This window comes from Accipiter gentilis, chromosome 3, assembly GCF_929443795.1.
Source record: "Accipiter gentilis chromosome 3, bAccGen1.1, whole genome shotgun sequence".
Classification (NCBI taxonomy): domain Eukaryota; kingdom Metazoa; phylum Chordata; class Aves; order Accipitriformes; family Accipitridae; genus Astur; species Astur gentilis.
The window spans coordinates 23,388,820-23,406,505 of NC_064882.1; the positions used below are offsets into that span (position 1 = coordinate 23,388,820).

General features: G+C 39.3%; 1 protein-coding gene across 10 annotated transcripts in view; it reads right to left on the reverse strand.

Moving 5' to 3' along the window:
• The window catches only part of TBC1D1 (TBC1 domain family member 1), a 120,853-nt gene that overhangs the window by 63,118 nt on the left and 40,049 nt on the right, over positions 1-17,686 (reverse strand). For all 10 annotated transcript variants that reach the window (XM_049835201.1, XM_049835248.1, XM_049835229.1 and 7 more), the window contains 2 exons: positions 3,854-4,387; positions 789-878 (listed from right to left, as the gene is read on the reverse strand). In XM_049835201.1, coding sequence (XP_049691158.1) covers positions 789-878; positions 3,854-4,387 — 624 coding nt within the window. The remainder of the gene's footprint in view (positions 1-788; positions 879-3,853; positions 4,388-17,686) is intronic.

Consider the following 17,686-nt stretch of genomic DNA (forward strand, 5'->3'; position numbering starts at 1 on the left):
CCATGTCCTTGATGTGACAGTGACTATTCTGCCCTCACACCACTGAGCCGCTGCAGTAGCCGAGTGTGAATCACATGCCTGTGTAACCTACGCAACGCCACTACTATATCTTCACATATGGAAGTTGCATCTCTTTCAAAACATCACCACTTGAAAAAAGTCATTAGATAAATTGCACCCTCACCTAATCCACGCAAAATCAAAGTCAGAGCCATGAAAATGAGAGGCAGAAGGACAGGGAAGCAAACTCTGTGACATAAGGAACAGGGATTAATGTGAACGAGGAGGCTGTAAAACATGCTTACCCTCAGTGTATCACACACACTACCTCTGTGTGGCAGAGGGTTGTTTCCTTTTACACACATGCAACTTATACTCTAGAAAAAAATGTATTTTTGAAGCATTTTTCAGATAACTCTTACATATCATTTTTCTCCTTTCATTATCACTTCTTGAAAAATATGGCTTAGAGAACCCCAGATTTGCACAACTGTGAATCATGCACACTGAAATCTCAAACCAGAGCTGACCAGGGTGTTCCTTCTAGCTTATATTATTCATCCACCACACGCAGAAGTGAGTCTTTATCTCAGAAATTACAATGCAAAGCATGAGAAAAGAATGATGGTTTTACAAAATTACTGATTAACTAGCAACTTGTCAATATCAATTACTGAAACTGCTGGGGTGAGAATCTATTCGAAATGCTAGGAGAGAGGAGAACAGGAGCATTCACAAGTGGAGAATATTTAAACTAAAAAGAGAGAAAGAATACACTGCAATCTTACCTGAGAACAAAAGGATATTTCTTTAAAGCTTTTTTCAATTGCTACTTTTTTTGTGTCAGGACTGATAAGGTAAACTTCAGACTGGCCAATCTAAAAAGAGCAAAATAAATAGCAAGATGATAACAAGTAACATTACACTTCCTTTTGTCTTGCTATAAAAATGTTTCCTGGACATAAATCTCAAATTTTTTTCCTATCTATATATTTAGACCAATTAGTGTACTATTATCAGAGACACAGAGAATACTGAAACAATATTGATTTGGCACTCAGAGCTCTGCATGTTACCAAATTGAGATTTAGTTTCACATTTGAGAAAAGAGACTGAGAATAGTGTTTAATTAGATGAGAGTAATATTATACCACAAGTAACTTACTTTGCATTGAGAAAATACACTCACACTCCCTTTTCTTATTTTCTGGAGTCTTGGCAGAACACACTCCCAAAAGCCACTTAATGAAATTGTCCTACAATTCAAACCCAAGTGTGTACCTCTACCTGTATTCCACCTAATTATTTTTTATGGGTTTATTTATTTAAGACACACATATCATTTAATTTAAAGGCTCTAACTCAAACTATACAAATGAGCTTACTGGAGAATATTTTCTAACTTAATTTAATCTTTAGGACATTTGTACAGCAGTGACCCAAAAGCTGAAGCTAACTTTTGATGGCCAAAGGGCATTTTTAAGGTGAAACTATTGTTTTCAATTTTTCAGCTTCTGGCAATGTCTTTGTAACATTTTAACAGATAAAATTCAAATTTCCCATAGTTTCTAGCTCATCAGGAAGTCTGCTAAGGACAAGTCTCATATCAGATTTTAGGGAAGATGGGTGGAATCTGGATCCATTCATGAGCATGACTTAGACAAACCTGCTGAAGCTTCGACCACTACCAAATCCCAAAGACACACATAAAAAAATCAGCAGCACCAATATACCTATAATTTCTTAAAGAAGGGGCAAGGGGAGAATCCTGAATGTGAATGAATCAAGTGAGATGTGCCACTTCTGTGTGTCTAAAAATGGTCCTGTGCATTCACCTTCTACCTCTTCTTTCCCTCCCTGCAGCGAGAGGCTCCTTAGCTCAGTCCCACATACTCCTTTCACACTTGGTCCCAGGGCACCAGGAATCATGTGAAGCCAGCTGAACAAGGGAAGAAAAAAAACCCCCCAATACATGCATTTCTCCCCATCCACCCAAAATACAGCCAGGAGAAAAGCCTAAAAATAAATAAATAAAAAAAAAACACCCAAGAAATTGGCTAGGAAAGCAATTCTTCAGGAAGAGATACCAAAATCAGGACTGTCTGAACCAGGTGAGGAGAGTCAGAAGATAACCCATTTGAATATTTTTCACACCTCACACAAGAACCAACCTCTGCTGCAGTCCTGGTGAAAATCCAAGAAAGAACTTTAACTGAGAAAATACAAACAAATTTTTTCCTCTGGATATAAAGTTACTTTTAAGCATTTCATGTGTAGCCACACAGAAATTGATGAGCAAAGGTGAAGACCTGTGCACATTGCATAAGCAACCTTCTTCAGAACCTGCTAAACACAGGGGATGGCTAACCAACAAACTCAGCTCTGCCACGAGCTGCTAGTTTGTGGATACCAGAGGCACAAACCACAGTTACTCCACTTCCTTATATTCAGCTGAATTTAGACTGGCTGAATGGCAAAAGAATACAACTGTGCATACTAAACAATATTTTCCCAGGCAAAAAGCAACCCAAGAGAGAAAGCCAGATCAGCAGAGCCCCACAATTTGGAAATGAGCCTGTCAGCAGGCGACTAACATTATATTCAGGCTGAAGCTGCATTTGCCTTTGAGAACTATTGCATCTATTTAATATAAATTAAAAATGCACTCACTGGAGTAAGAGGATCTGGACCTAAGCAGTCCATCTATAATCTCCCTATCTCTAAAATATGTGCCATGAATTAATAATGGAGTCAGGATTTGCTTAAAAACCAGGCATTATTACAAAGGGCATCTATATTTTCTGTGTGAAACACGTGCTCAGGGGAAGAAGATAAATGTGGAATTGTTTTTACTGGGGCACAGAATTTCTCTCCACCTTCTTCCATTTCTCTCTCTGATGCCAGCCTGCCATGGCTAAACAGAAGTTTTAAATCAGTTTTAAAACTACACCTCTTTCTGTGTGTTACTTTTTACAGACAGAACAGTTTGACAATCCTTCTTAAAGCAGCACTTCTCTTTCCCCCCTCCAAAAAAACTGCTGTAACTGCACCTACTCCACTCTGTTACTGCCCTTAAAAACTCCCAGCCTCAACAGCAGCTGACAGATCCAAGATGACCTTATGATAGCCAGCCATTGCAGTACCAGCTCCAGGTTTGCCTTATGTTCATAAGATACAAGATACATAAAATATGTTATATAACTTACCTATCATGAGGATTATAAGAGGAACAAATAACACATTCCTTACTTGTTTCTCAGGTCTTGAAAACCACTTTTGCTGCTCACATATCAAGGCAAAGGCATTGCTAGCCACACAAAAGCAGGACAGGAGTGGAGGCCAGTGTGGAGTAGCCTAGGAAGTTACTATACTACTCCATCATTACACAGACATGTTGGCAGCAGGAACACCTTCATGAATTACACTGCTTACCATAAGACAAAGTCTGCTAGCCCCCAGTCATGGTTTGGTCCTCCTGCTCTCGTTACAGGTAACTCATTCACCTGGAAATTTATTTCTGCTGTTACTAGTTAGTGTAATTGTACATACCATTCTGCAATTGTGTAACTGCCTACTAACTTGCTGTAGCTTTCTAAAAGCTGTCTTTAGAAGCCCAGTGTTTCAGGTAGTGGTGTTTTAAACTATTTAATATAAACTTATTTTGAATCCATAAGACAATTTAGACTGACTGGTAATGCTTTCCAGAGAAATAGGCAAGTTAAGTTAAGCTCTGGTAATTGCAATTAAGTTATTAAAGAAGTAACTGCCATCTGTCAGAACATCTGCCTTGGTGTTTGCCATTCCAAACTCTAAGATGTGAAAACACCACCAAGAGCTGCAAATCTTGCTTTACCGTAAACAACATCGTCCGGTTTTCTGCAATGTCTGTAGGCTGCACAACACTGTGTCCATAGATAAGTTGACTTTTTAGGTTCAGTGAAATTGCATCTTCTTCGAAAGACCTGACAAAGCTGTTACTTCTATGGCTTCCCTCTTGCAAATCCTTCTTAAAAGCAAAGGAACGAAGCCCAGGCTGAGAAAAGGATTTCCTAATTGGCCTTTTCTCCTCCTCTTCACTGACCAAGGGCTGGAACACAGACCGAAATTTGTTGCTCAAAGAGAAGCCTCCGAAGTTATTGGCAGTTTCATGTTGTTGGGATGATGAGTTGAAATCTGATTTTTTCGTACAACTTGCACGATTAAATTTCTCAATGCATTCATCTATGAGTGCTGGAGGTGCATTTTTATGTGCTACTGTCACCCGTCCACAGAACAACACCTCAAACTTTTTGGCAAAAGGGTCTTCAACATCTGAGAGATTATTCTGAAACTCTTCTTGACGAGCGATTTTTCCAGCTTGTCGAATAGAGCTTATAATCTCAGGCACCTAAAGGGGGGGGGGGGGGGGAGAGAAATACACATTAGTATCTGCTAATTTATGACAAACAAGTTGCAACACTAAGAGGTGCTCCCTACTGTTATTTTTCTGGAATGACTAATTTGGTTTTGTTTTCTGCAAGACCAGTTGAAGTGATCTTGTATTTGTCCAACAGACACCTTATAAAAGTTAAACACTGACTAGATGAATTGCTCATTTGTCTCCCTGCAAGGAGTTCACCATCAACAACACTTTGTCAAAAGAGCTTTGTCTTCTGTAATGTTCTGTGTTTTCAGTAAAACTTTTGCACCTGAAGGAAGCAATATAACGTGACAAATTCAAACTCAAAATGAAAGATAAAAATACTTCAGAAAGCATAAGAGAAACCACAGACTAATTAATGGGGAAAGTTATTTAATCTCTGTTATTTTTCACTCCCTTCTCTTACTCAAGCATTCATGTCATGTAGATTAATGAGTCTCTTGCAAATTCGCTTTCACCATCATAATAGCATATTACATTGTTATGGCAGTTTGGGGCTTTTTTAAACTGTAAATAGCTGTGTTCTTTAAAGAAACATATTCATTATTTTAGATGTTCAATTTTCTTCTACCATCCTAGATGACACTCTCAAACAATATTACTTCCACATACAGTATTACTTGCAGGGCATCTGTACGAGACAGCAGTCTGCTACAGCCCACAGATGTAATTAAAAAAAACCCTCAAACTGCCATCTGATATGTTTTAAGTAACAGTAAATGGTAACAGCTTCTGATATGGTTATAAGGTAAATACATAACATGCATATGCTATCTGCTAAGCTGCTGCAAGGCTCATGCTTGGTTACATCCCACTGCTTTGGCTGGCCTAGGAGATTAAGGTTGTTCTGCAGCCTGTGCTGCTGCCATAATGACAAATGCAGGGCCACCATCTATGACTGCAACAGATAATTCTGCCGACTTTTTAATTTCTTCAAATTACTTTTGAGAAAAATCCATGCTAAGTGTGCCAGATCGCTGACAAAACAAATTTCCTCTGTCAAGCACCAGTTGGAGCTTGCTTAGTTACAAGTATTTGGTTGCGGATAGTACAGAAAGAAGCCTGGGAGCAACAGACTAAAACAGCAGCCCAGAACCATCTGCTGTATGAGAAAAGGCATCCCTAAAACTAAAGAATGCTTCGGAGACATGACCTCTGTCTTTTTCAGACATTTCTATGGTTAACGCTTAAGCATAATGCAGTAATGTACATAAACCAACGCAGGAAACAGCAAAGGACTTAAGGAAAAAAAAAAGGGTTGAACAGTGAAAACTAAATGGTTATATTCTGGGTACTCATAAAGACCTCAGTAGGATTCTTTTTACAGACAATGAAACACAGATATATAGATATGGATGGACAGACGGATAGATATACATACACACACATACAGCCAGTGGATTTAAGACAATAAGTAACAGATTACAAAATAAACAAGACTACTCAGGAAGCATTACTTCACCCTCAAGTGCAAGGCATGAGTCATCAGCAAAGACAACTGGGGAGAAGTAAGAAAAGCAGGGTCATGACTTCCGAAGTCTGTTCTCAGCTATGTCACGAACCAGACAGAAAGCCTTGGGGTTGGGCAGCTTTGTGCCTAACTTCTCAATCATATACAAGAAGAACATAACAGTATAATGAATCTTTATTACTTCAAATGATATGCATTTGCTCCGCAGTGAGCTCAAGGTTCACCTCAGTTTTATTTACTTAATACTCCTTCAAAGAACCAATTTTTAGTCACGTAACATATCACGATGACAGTGAAACGTAAAGCTTTATTCTACCCATACTTCAAGCTACAACTGCTCTAGCATTTTCTAATAAACACACTTTACTTTTGTGAGAGCGTCTGGACTCACCCGCCATAGGCAATTTTACTTCTGAGTTGCCCAGAATACAGGCAGAGACCTGCGATCCCACCTCTGCTTTTGCTGAGGCTGCAGAGGTGACAGCAAAGGTATTTTCTGGAAAACACCCCCTTTGTTAAAGCCAGGAACATCAGCTCTCACCCAGGCAAAGAGTGCCACTGTCTCAGCCGGGGTTAAGTTCCCCCAGCATCACACGTTTCCAGCAGTGCAGGTGCTGCAAGGGTTATAGATGAGCTAAAGCGCAGACAAGGCATTAGGGATCAATCACAGAAATGCGGTTATTGAATTTGATTTCTTAAATGTTTTTTGTTATCAAACACCTTGGACATTGACAAAACTGCTATTTAGCAGTAGCTGGACTTTACATACAGACAGTAGTTAGAGAAAGACATTACATCACACAGAATGAGTTTGCAGTAGTTAATAAACTTCGTGTTTGAGGAGACCTAGCGGGCCTGTTGATGAAAACCAAGGGGAGTATTTATTATTTATTTTCACACATGTTAAGGCTTGAATTATGTCATTTATAAGTAACAGCTGGCTTCCATGCTACACTTAGTGAAAAACACTGACAACTCTGTTTCTGCTTATAAACCTAAAAAAATTCACAGCCTGTTAATGTAATTTTATTACTTCTGATTAGGCAATTGATGCAGTATTACTCTAGCAGAAGGACCAAATCACCACCTCACTTTCCTGTGACCCTTATGTATGTTAAATATTAATCTCTTTTCATTATTAAAGACAAGTTGCCATGATGAATGAGAAAAAAAACCACAATACATATTTCTGTGGAATTGTTCTTGGCCTGATCAAGATTTGGACTCTTTTCATCTACCTGTACCCTTCCAGGCCTTTTATGCAAGTATCTAGAAATGAAGAATTCACACACTTCTGTGTGTCCTCTGACCCTGGCTCCCTCAGCAAACAGACTTGGATGCCGAGTACGTGAAGATCAAGTAAACATTAGTTAAAAAAACCCAAACAAACAAACAAAAACCTGTGTAGTGTAAATAACTATATAGATATATTATTATTATTTTAATAATTTGAAATAATTAACAATGCAGGCTTTATGTTGGCAAATGTTTATTAACCACAGCTGGAATTTTTCCAGATTTGTAGACATTCGTCTGATCACCCTGTGGGACTCGGCACAGGGTCCACCATACCCTGGGCCACAGAGCACTGACACCAATATGAGGATGCTGCAAATGGCGTTTATTCAACTGCGTCACGCCCTTATATACTGTCTGTCGGTCATCCCGCCTCCTTTAACCCTTCTCTTTCCGTACATCGCGAGATCTTCCAAGCGCCAATCCCTACAAGATTAAGCAGCATGCCACCGGGTGAACAGTAACCACATCTCTTGCAAACCTCCAGCAATTAATTAAGATGTAAACTGAATCACATTTTATGGCTCTACAATTTGTATCAAAAAAGCAGCAAGGATCAAGTTGCTCCTGAATTAAGTTAATGTTGCTTGGAGTTTCTTAAAGGTTGTGGGGTTCTTTCTGAACATAAGGAAAAATCTTTTTTATTGGAAGGATGGCCACATGCTGGCACAGGTTTCCCAGAGAGGTTGCAGAGAGTCCATCCTTGTAGCTGCACGAACTCTGACTGGACACAGCCCCGAGCAAACTGCTCTAGGTGACCCTGCTTTCAGCAGGGGGCTGAACTAGATGATCTCCAGAAGTCCCATCCTACCTCAGCTTGGTGACTTAGATACCAACATCTCCTATACAGACCTTTAGGTAATCGTGTCTACTAATCTGAACTTGCTAAGACAGCGGGGAGGACTGTTGCACACATGTATGATTTCTTCCTGCCGCACAAATTCTCTTTCCTAGCATACTTCTATTCTTAAGTGTTTTCTGACTTCTCAGTATAAACATGTAATTAGTGGATAAAGATTATTTCTATAATCAGAAAAAAACTGCTGATGACCTAAAATTATTTCCCTAAACCCACAAAACTAAGTATAGAACAACAGTGTAAGCAATGACGAAACTTTACTAAACGCAGAACATTACCTTCTCACCACTCACTCTGGGCCAAACAGGACTGGTGAACAGAAGACATAACTGAAATGTATTAGGAAACATTTTCGCATTTAGAGTGTCTGAATTAGATACAGAAAAAGATGTATCTATAAGCATTAAAACTAACACTGGTCTGTTATGATTTTTTTTTTTAAGTATACCATGTTATTTCGGCTATGATGAGAATGTTTATTTTGCAGAGACAAAGCAGGGAATTGAAATACTGAGTATTCTTGTGACTTGACTTTTGGGTAATCAAGCAAAACACAAACCAACACTAGAACTTCCTAATGCATGTTAGTCTGTTACTAGACAAACTGCTACAACTTCTATGCCATGCACCAAATCATGAAAGAAGGCAGTAATTTAAGCATGCACAGGTTTGCTGCATCTGAAGAACAAGGAACAGCTCTTTTCCTTCACCAAAAGAGAAACTGCAGTTGCATTTTTTCCCCATGTTACCAGAAGTCACCCTGTAAGTTTACATACAAGCATGCAGTAAGATGTCAATGTTTTTAGCCTGTCAGTGGATTTGAGAGTAAGAAACTATTTTAATGAAAAAAGCCCAGTAACAGCTGAATGCAACAGCTGCCTTGTGGTAAACAAGACCAGACTAAAAAAAGATTCCCTGTTTCTTTAATACACAGTAGGTAGGAAAGCAAAGCATGCCACAGAAAAAGAACTGTTAACACATCAACTAGCCAGGACTAGGAAAACTAAAGCAAAAAAAGAAGTGGGATGGTTATGATTTTAGGTGCTATTCAGTGTTTATACATACAGTATAAACCTACCAGTTTATACCTACCAGTCCCTTCATAAGGCTTCAGGTCAGTGAAGGGCTCAAGCACAGGCTTAACTATTTCAAGGGAGTAGGTGGTTTTGTTCAATACAAGACTGACCTGCGTTGTCAGGAACTGGTCTTAGAGAACAGACTCCATAAATTCTTTGACACTGAAAACCATCAGGGTCAGATCTTGAGTTGAACCTCTGAAGGTCTCACACCACCCTGGCTGGAACAGAGCCTTACAAATCTTTCACAGAGCTCTTGAAAAAAGTAGATGTTATGATTAAGTGAGTTTTGCCTACCTACTCAAGTATGAGAAGACATCTGAATTATTTTTAAGTGCTTTTACTTGCCTTTTTTTTCTGACCATAGCAGGCTCAATAAAATATGTCAAGAAGTCTAACATACTGTTTGCTGTTAATACCTTTCCTTCTCTATTTTACAAGAGTGCTGCTACAGGAAAAATAGGGTCCACAGCTATGTATCTTGGGAGAAGCCATTTAGTTGTATCAGAGCAGATAGCAATATTTTTGTAACCCATAAAGTATTTATAATCATGGAATACTTTTTTGAGACATAAACAACATATATAAAAAGATGATACAGCAAAGTAATTATCTGCATTTTAAAAGACTGCATAAAATCTTTGATTTTGGTAGTTTGATGTGTACTAAAAAGCAGTTGGTCTGTTTTCAGCACACTTCTAGCAAAACAGCTGTGCAGTAATAAAACAGATCAATGCCTCCTGACCTAATCATTCCTTAAACCCACACTAGGGGTCAACTGACTTTTTTGAACAGTTTTCTCCACTCAATGGATTTAAAGTTCAGCATTTTTAGATCTAAAGCATTTTAATTTATAGATTTCACTGGTTTTGGGGGTTTGGTTTTTTTGTTGTTTTTTTGTTTTGTTTTTTTTTTTTAAATCAAGATACTGCACAATTTCACCTTTCAGAATCATAGAATAATTTAATTTGGATGTGACCTCTGACAGTGCAGACCACCACATAAAGCAAGGCAAACTTTCCAGTTAGATCCAACTTCAAACTGAGATGAGATGCTGGGGGCCTCATCCAGCTGAGTTCCAAGTAACCCCAATGACGGGGACCCCACAACCTCCTCTTCCCCACAGGAAGCCTACAGCTGCCAGAAAAAGAAGGGTAAGACACCATCAGCTGAGATTTCTTTTGTGAGAGGTCCCGACCCCTAGTTTAACTAAAGGATGAACTAAAAACCTCTAGCACAAAACCACAGGCTTTAGTCTCTCACTGAAGTAAAATAAGAAGCTTTAAAAGTGACAGAATTTCCTTATTCCTCAGCGTTAGTAGAAATTCAAGGTAGAAAAGAGTAACAAACTTTTCAAGTTAATTTCCATTTCAGTGAAAGACCTTTTATATTCAGATCTTATCTCAACTATCTTCACAGGTTTTTTTCTTCTATTATCTTGCTTGGAGACTGCTCTATAGCCTCCTACACCTCACTTTTCCCAGTCCTTAACTTCAATTCTCATTTTCCAGATTTTCACCTCCTGACTCCTAATCAACAGTTCTATGGAGTACTTCAATTATTAGTTTTCTTCCTTTGCTACTTTTTTACTTTTATGCCTCTCACAAAGCCACTTTCAAACCAAGATTTAATTCAGAAAGAAAAGCAGAAATTGTGTAGTTCCTCCAGTCCCTGTATGATGACCATCTTTTGCAATGTCCCATCAGTTTTTCTGTGCATAATGAATGCACCACAGGTAAAGCCAAAGTGAGATTCTTACCAACAGCTCCCTAAGTACTTAATATCAGTGGGTGCACAGAGAGACAGTTTACCTTTGCTCCATGACTTCATGCCTCAATCCATGATCCAAAACTTTACTGCTGAATCCTCACTGCTCATAAAACAACTGAACTATGCCACTCTCAGCAGCTTCACCATCCACGCATGTTGGTCTAGCTCATTTCTCTCTATAGGAGCTAAAAGGCACTATGTGTCTCATTTGACTGGGGAACTTGTGGATATCTTTTCAGAAAGAAGAACAAGTCAGAGCACAACCAGACGGCTGGGAGGGGTAGCCAGGCTAGCAGCCAGCAGGGCTAACCACACCACAGGTGTGTTGCTCTGGAAGGACTGTGAAACCAGACCTGCAAAGGCAAGACAGAGATGTAGTTTCAAACTTGATAAGGGAAAGCTCAATGGCTGAATAGTATCACCACAGACCTATGAAAGGAAGAACAATCATATGCATGTCTACTTGGGGGCACAGTTTGCTTAGTTAGGTTTGAATGGGCATTATACAGAGAATGGGATAAGTGAGGGTGATGGGGCTAAGACTCTAATTTTGCAGGGGCATATTAAGAAGCTGAAGAACAAGAGTGCACTAAAATTCAAAGGATATTCTGTCTGGGGCAGAAGAGAGTCATCTGTTTAAATCCAGTTCTTTTTGACTTGGAGCATGGTGGATGAGTGACACTAGCATCCTCTGAGATGACTGACACAGTAAGCACAGAGTGGAACTCCACATAGCCAACACATACTCTTACAGTTTACACATTATCATAAAAAGCCATAAAGGTGACTAGACTTCTCACATAGGTCAAGTGCTGCCTCCAGAAGATTGCTAAGTAATGCAGATTGATGCCACAAGTACTGTACGCCACTTTCACAGTATCACATTCCTTTTAATATTACAGACAAATCTCAGCTTGAGAACCTTCCTCATTACTCCTCAGCCAGATGGAAGAAGTTACACTTTTTGCAAAGTCATGTATGTGAGTTGGAGAGCACTCCATGCAATTTTAAGAGGCACAACAAGGTTTTCTTTCCTTCCTGAAAAAACAGTATTTGCAAAATCTGTTTATAGGTTATTGTAAACAAGTTCAGAAATAGAATATAATTGTACTTGGTGTTCTAGTGAAGTTGGACTGCTCTATTTTGTGGTGGTGCTTCCTCCCTGATGCATCGCGTTGCTGATACACTTCAAGGTTTTCTTTCACATGCTCTCAAGACATACCTTACTTGAAGCCCAAAATACAACAAAACCTGGCTACTCTCCATAAATAAACCACCATGTCTCAGATTGCTGCTTACTTTTGGACCCCTCCCCATGCAAATGCATGATCCAAAACCAAACTGCAGCTGACGGAAGGCCCCTGCGGCTTTTAGTGGACCTCCGAACGCAACAGGACCTGACTGGCTCTGAAAGGGGTATTCCTACTGTCATGGTTTAACCCCAGCCAGCAACTAAGCATGATGCAGCCGCTCATTCACTTCCCCCCCAATAAGTGGGATGGGGGAGAAAATCAGGAAAAGAATTAAAACTCATGGGTTGAGATAAGAATGGGTTAATAGAACAGAAAAGAAGAAACTAATAATGATAACACTAATAAAATGACAACAGTAATAATAAAAGGATTGGAATGTACAAATGATGCACAGTGCAATTGCTCACCACTTGCCGATCGACACCCAGTTAGTTCCTGAGCAGCGATCCACCCCCCAGGCCAATTGCCTCCAGTTTCTATACTGGCCATGACATCCCATGGTATGGAATACCCCGTTGGCCACTTTGGGTCAGCTGCCCTGGCTGCATCCCCTCCCAACTTCTTGTGCCCCTCCAGCCTTCTCGCTGGCTGGGGATGAGAAGCTGAAAAATCCTTGACTTAGTCTAAACACTACCAAGCAACAACTGAAAACATCAGTGTGTTATCAACATTCTCCTCATACTGAACACAAAACATAACACTATACCAGGTACTAGGAAGACAATTAACTCTATCCCAGCTGAAACCAGGACAGTTCACTAATTCATTTTTTGCCAGCCCCCTTCTGTCCTTATGACACAAACCATTTCTTTTCATCTTGTACTGCTTCATGAGCTCCTCCATTCAGTACCATAAACCTTCAAGCAACAAATGTGAAATAAAGCAAGTCGACAGATATTTCAAATAGAGCATTAACATCTTCATAGTGTTATCTTCATCTTTTGTTTCAAAGTTTTCTTTTCACAAAATTTCACAAATGAAAACAGCACTGGAAGACATAACAGTAGTTGCTGGTCATACCTGCAGGATTCCTGGCTCACATTTTACAAGATGACTATTGAACAAGGAGGGAATACCCATTGTAAAGTAATAGCTAGAAACATCTGTGTTCATTATCAACAGAGATTAAATTCTTTTTTTTTTTTTCGGTGGGGGGGATGGGGTGGTGTGTTGTAGTAGAAGTGCAAGCAGCTCCCTTCACAGGGTTGAAACGGGCTGGGGCCGAGTTGGAGGCTATGGGGTAGGAAACAGAAGGAAGCCTATTCTTAGATAGTTATAAATGGAAAAAGACAGCAATGGCATTTGAAAGCTTTCAGGACAAGGGATTTTTTTCCTTGGGGTTTTTTGGTTTTTTTTTGGGGGGGGGAGGGGGGGGGTCATTTGTGGTTTTGTTTGGGGTTTTTTTAACTGAAAGGCAGTAACAGGATTTAAAACAGAAAATAAGTTACTAAGAACATTTTTGGGAAAAAAGTTATTTATCAGATTAACTTCCATTTGTACAATGGGACACAGGCTCTCTCCCAGTCTCCTTTGCTCTCAGGCTTCTGTGACAGTTATCAAACTTGGTACAACTGCAAAATAGGGGCTAGCAAAACAGGCAGAAGTGAATATAACTTCTTTTAAAATGATATAAAGCCTGAAATTGGATATCGCTAAAAAGGACAGAACAACTCCAAACAAGAAGAGAAGAAAACTCCATTTGCAATGCGTGTCCTTGTTACAACTGAAGTTATTTCTGATATAACCTTCCTAGACAGCTGATCCCCTTCCCCATAAAAAAAAAATTTTTGTTGAGGTTTTCACAGGGTGGGGGGAATAATCCTATGAATGTTTTTGATTGACATGATGTATGAAGTTAGCTCTACCTGCAGTAGAATAAAACACTATCTCTCTTACTCTCACAACACAGTAAAACTTCCTGGGGAAAGGGACAGCCCCATGGTCCTTCTCCCTAGAACTGCTGGTGGGGGCAGGGGGACAGATGATGTTTTTCACTGGAAGAATCTTACTCAAACATTAAACTTATAAAGGCCCCAAACAAACTGGACTGCAGAAGCTGATCACCTTTTTCCAGCATTCTGCCTGACTGCTATAAAATGCTGATAAACTGATTTGCTTGTGGATAAGCCCATATTTGCTGCTTTGTCATGTAGTAGTAGATTTCAGCTGCCTCAGGTCAACTCACAGAAGAACAGGATGGGAAAGTAATGGTTAAACATCCCATGAAAACTACCCTGACTTCTGCTTAAGAAAAGCAGTTATTTAGTTCACCAGTTTTAGTCCTTTTTGGGTGTAAAACAAATGGTTTCTCATGTCTAGGGGCTTTTTGAGTTATGGTAGTTTTTTTCCTAAGGTATGCCTTCTAGCGATGGCTTCTCATCAGAAGGTCTAATGGGATTATTCAAACTTGTCAATTAACTACATACTTCTATGAAATCCACACCTGTAGTTGATATTAGTTTGTATTCATACTTTTTTTTCTAAAATACACTGTAAACCACCCAAAATAACAATGTATTTATTTCTGAAAATTAACTTCCTTTGAACATAAGGTGTTTGCCAGCTTTTGATTCCTACGTGAAGTCATCCTAGGAATACTGACACATTTTATGGTACTGACATAGGTTAGTTTAAAGTTTTATAAAGTTAAAGTTTAATGCTACTGATTGTTACCAGGCATTCCTAATGTACAGTGCATTCAACATAATGGAAGGGGAGGAAGAACAATACACCTGAAGAGCCTTCAACTTCTAGCAAAACCCTTATTACATAAGAAGCATGTAGGGAAATTGTTAACAGCCTATAGAATTAGACTGTACTTTGAAACGAATGACTCGCAGAAAGCTTACTGACCTCCTGCGATTCACTATGGATTATTTACACTAAAACATTTATCATGTGATTTGAATTAAAACTATTAAGCTTTTTGTGAAGAAAATTTATCTACACTAGAATAGGTCGTGTTTTAACTCTCTTGGAAACAGTTGCTAAACTGTTATCAAGGACAGCGCAAAACTCATTGCTTTCCTTAGGATATTTTGCATTTGCTGGAAGCTATCACTGCAATGCTGTTGGGCAGAAAAGGGAAGAGCAAGCTGTTTACTCAAGATCCCCTCCATTAAGATATAGCCAGATCACACTGGGGAATTGCCAATTTTTCCTCCAAAGAGTCAAGGATCATTGTCCTAAAGTCAATCCTTCCAATTCTTGCTGATGATAGACGAATTAGACCCTGCTTCCCTGCTGTTAAGAGATAAAGCTCTCTTAAAATTTTACAGTAGGTGTGAAGTTTGACTTCTCTGTATTCTATTCTTCCTCTCAAATCTTGCAAGAAAAAAGAAAGAGCTTGGAAAAAGATGTTTTTGTAGAGTGGTTGTTCCATAAATCTTTACATCAGCTGCCTCTGAAAGTCACTGTAAGAGACCCAGTATGTCTGCACTAAGTACATAAACATGCTAGAAAAGTGAAGAGAGAAAGGAAAAACAGATGGGATACTAGATATCTGAAAAAGTTATTTAACAATGTATTCAGAGGACAATGATCAGTGTGGAAAACATGCTGTTCACTTAAGGACTGCCTGCAAGACAGCGTTCCACTGCAAATGCTGTCATGGACGGTAGGAAAGCATCAGCTGCAGAGCAGGGTTATAGACTAACTATGTCTGGCAGACCTGCAATACCATCCTACACAGCAGCACTATTTCACTTGTCTGTGCTTTTGGTCATCTTAACCAGTTCTCATTTCTTCAGTTAAATGTTGGCATCTTCATTGGCTGTTCTCTCATTACTTTAACTCTTACAGGGCAACCAAGCATGCTCCTTCTGTTGACAGTCAATACTGAATTTGCATGTCCCAACACAAAACCCAAGATGTCACTACCCTTTTCAGATAAAGCTGCACATTCAGTCCTAAATAGAGAAGAGTTGTCATAGGTAAAAGGCACCATCAATACAAATGGAGCTATGGGATCACTCCTGAAAGCCATCTCAGAGCCAAGCCAAGGTGCCACGCTAGAAATACCGAAGAACAAGAAGCCAGAAGAGAAGTTTTAGCCGTGCCTCCAGATTATGAAAATGCCATGATGGTTCTCCCTTCTGACAAAAATTCTCATGTTTATGTCCTGTGCCAAATTCACTACAGACCTTCAATGGCAGATCTCTAACTCTGCAGCCTGTGCCAACAACTTTATTTTGGTCATCTCAGTTCAGCACTATTACCTGGCCTATGCAGGTGCTGCTTAATTGATCTCAGAAGCAGTGCTCATCTAGGAAAACCCTAGTAACTAAAGACTAACAGCTGAAATTCATCCTTCTGTTCCTTCCCCATTAGCCATACTACAGTCTTATCAACAATTCTATAAAGCTGCAGTCAGATCATTCACATGCATCATCTGGTTTATTTAAACAAATGCCATAATAACAGCAACCAGTATCCAAGTCCTACATGATGCCTGACAGGAGTTTGGAAATACTAATGATGCAATTGATGAACAACAAGACAAGAAATTCAGGGAACTTCATTAATTTAAGTCTCAGTCTCAAATTTCTTCTTATTCCTGTGTAAGAAAGCAATCCAGGAAAGAAAAGGAAAAAAAACCCACAAAAGAACAAAAAAAGTCACAGCATGGAAAAGACAGTGCTTGAAAATGGAAGCTATTCTCAAGAATCTTGAGATATTTGCTAAAATAGTAATGATGCTCTTCCATCACTACAGTCAGAGCAAGCTAGCTGTCTGTACCAATGGGAAACAAAAAATTAGAAATCACCAAACAGACCTAGTCTCAGAGCCTTTCCAAATGAAGCGTCTGCATGATAGTACAAAATATGGAGAACTGTAATCAGTTAAAAAAAGATTCCAGTCAGAGTGTATACGAAGACTTTCAATAACACATCGGCCCATGATCATGAGCATTTCTGGAGCTCCTACCATTTATTTGTATTACCACTTAATAAATATCAAATTTGATCCACATCGTACTTTATTCAGCCGCAAATTATAACAACACACACACAAAAATTCAGAATCTGTTCTCTTTTCAGTGTTATGAAATTGCTCTTTTAAGCCTACCCAGTCTCTTCCAACAGTAAATTTTCCGTTATTCCTTTTTGTTCTTCCACTCTCCCCCACAAGTTAAGGCTGGGTTTCTTTAGATAATGGTAAACGAGACTGACAACTACCAAACACTAAATTGCAGCTAAGCTGGACAATTCACACTGTCACACCCCTTTCCAAGTGACTGAATTCTGACCTTCACAATATTTCTGAAGTATTCCATATTTAAACCCTTACTTGCCGAGGAAACCCAAAAGGGAGTGGTGAGTATTCAACATTTCTAAAACACAGATGTCACAGAATTACAGGATCTTCACAAGAAGCTGGAGGGGGATACAAGGATGATGCTTTATGGGAGACACTAACAGACTAGCTGAAGGAAAAAACAATTACAAGGAAAGACTCCTTTTAATGCCAACTTCTTCTCCCCCCCAATTATGTCAGCACTAGGGACTGCTGGTATTTCAGCCACACCTACTATACAAGTAG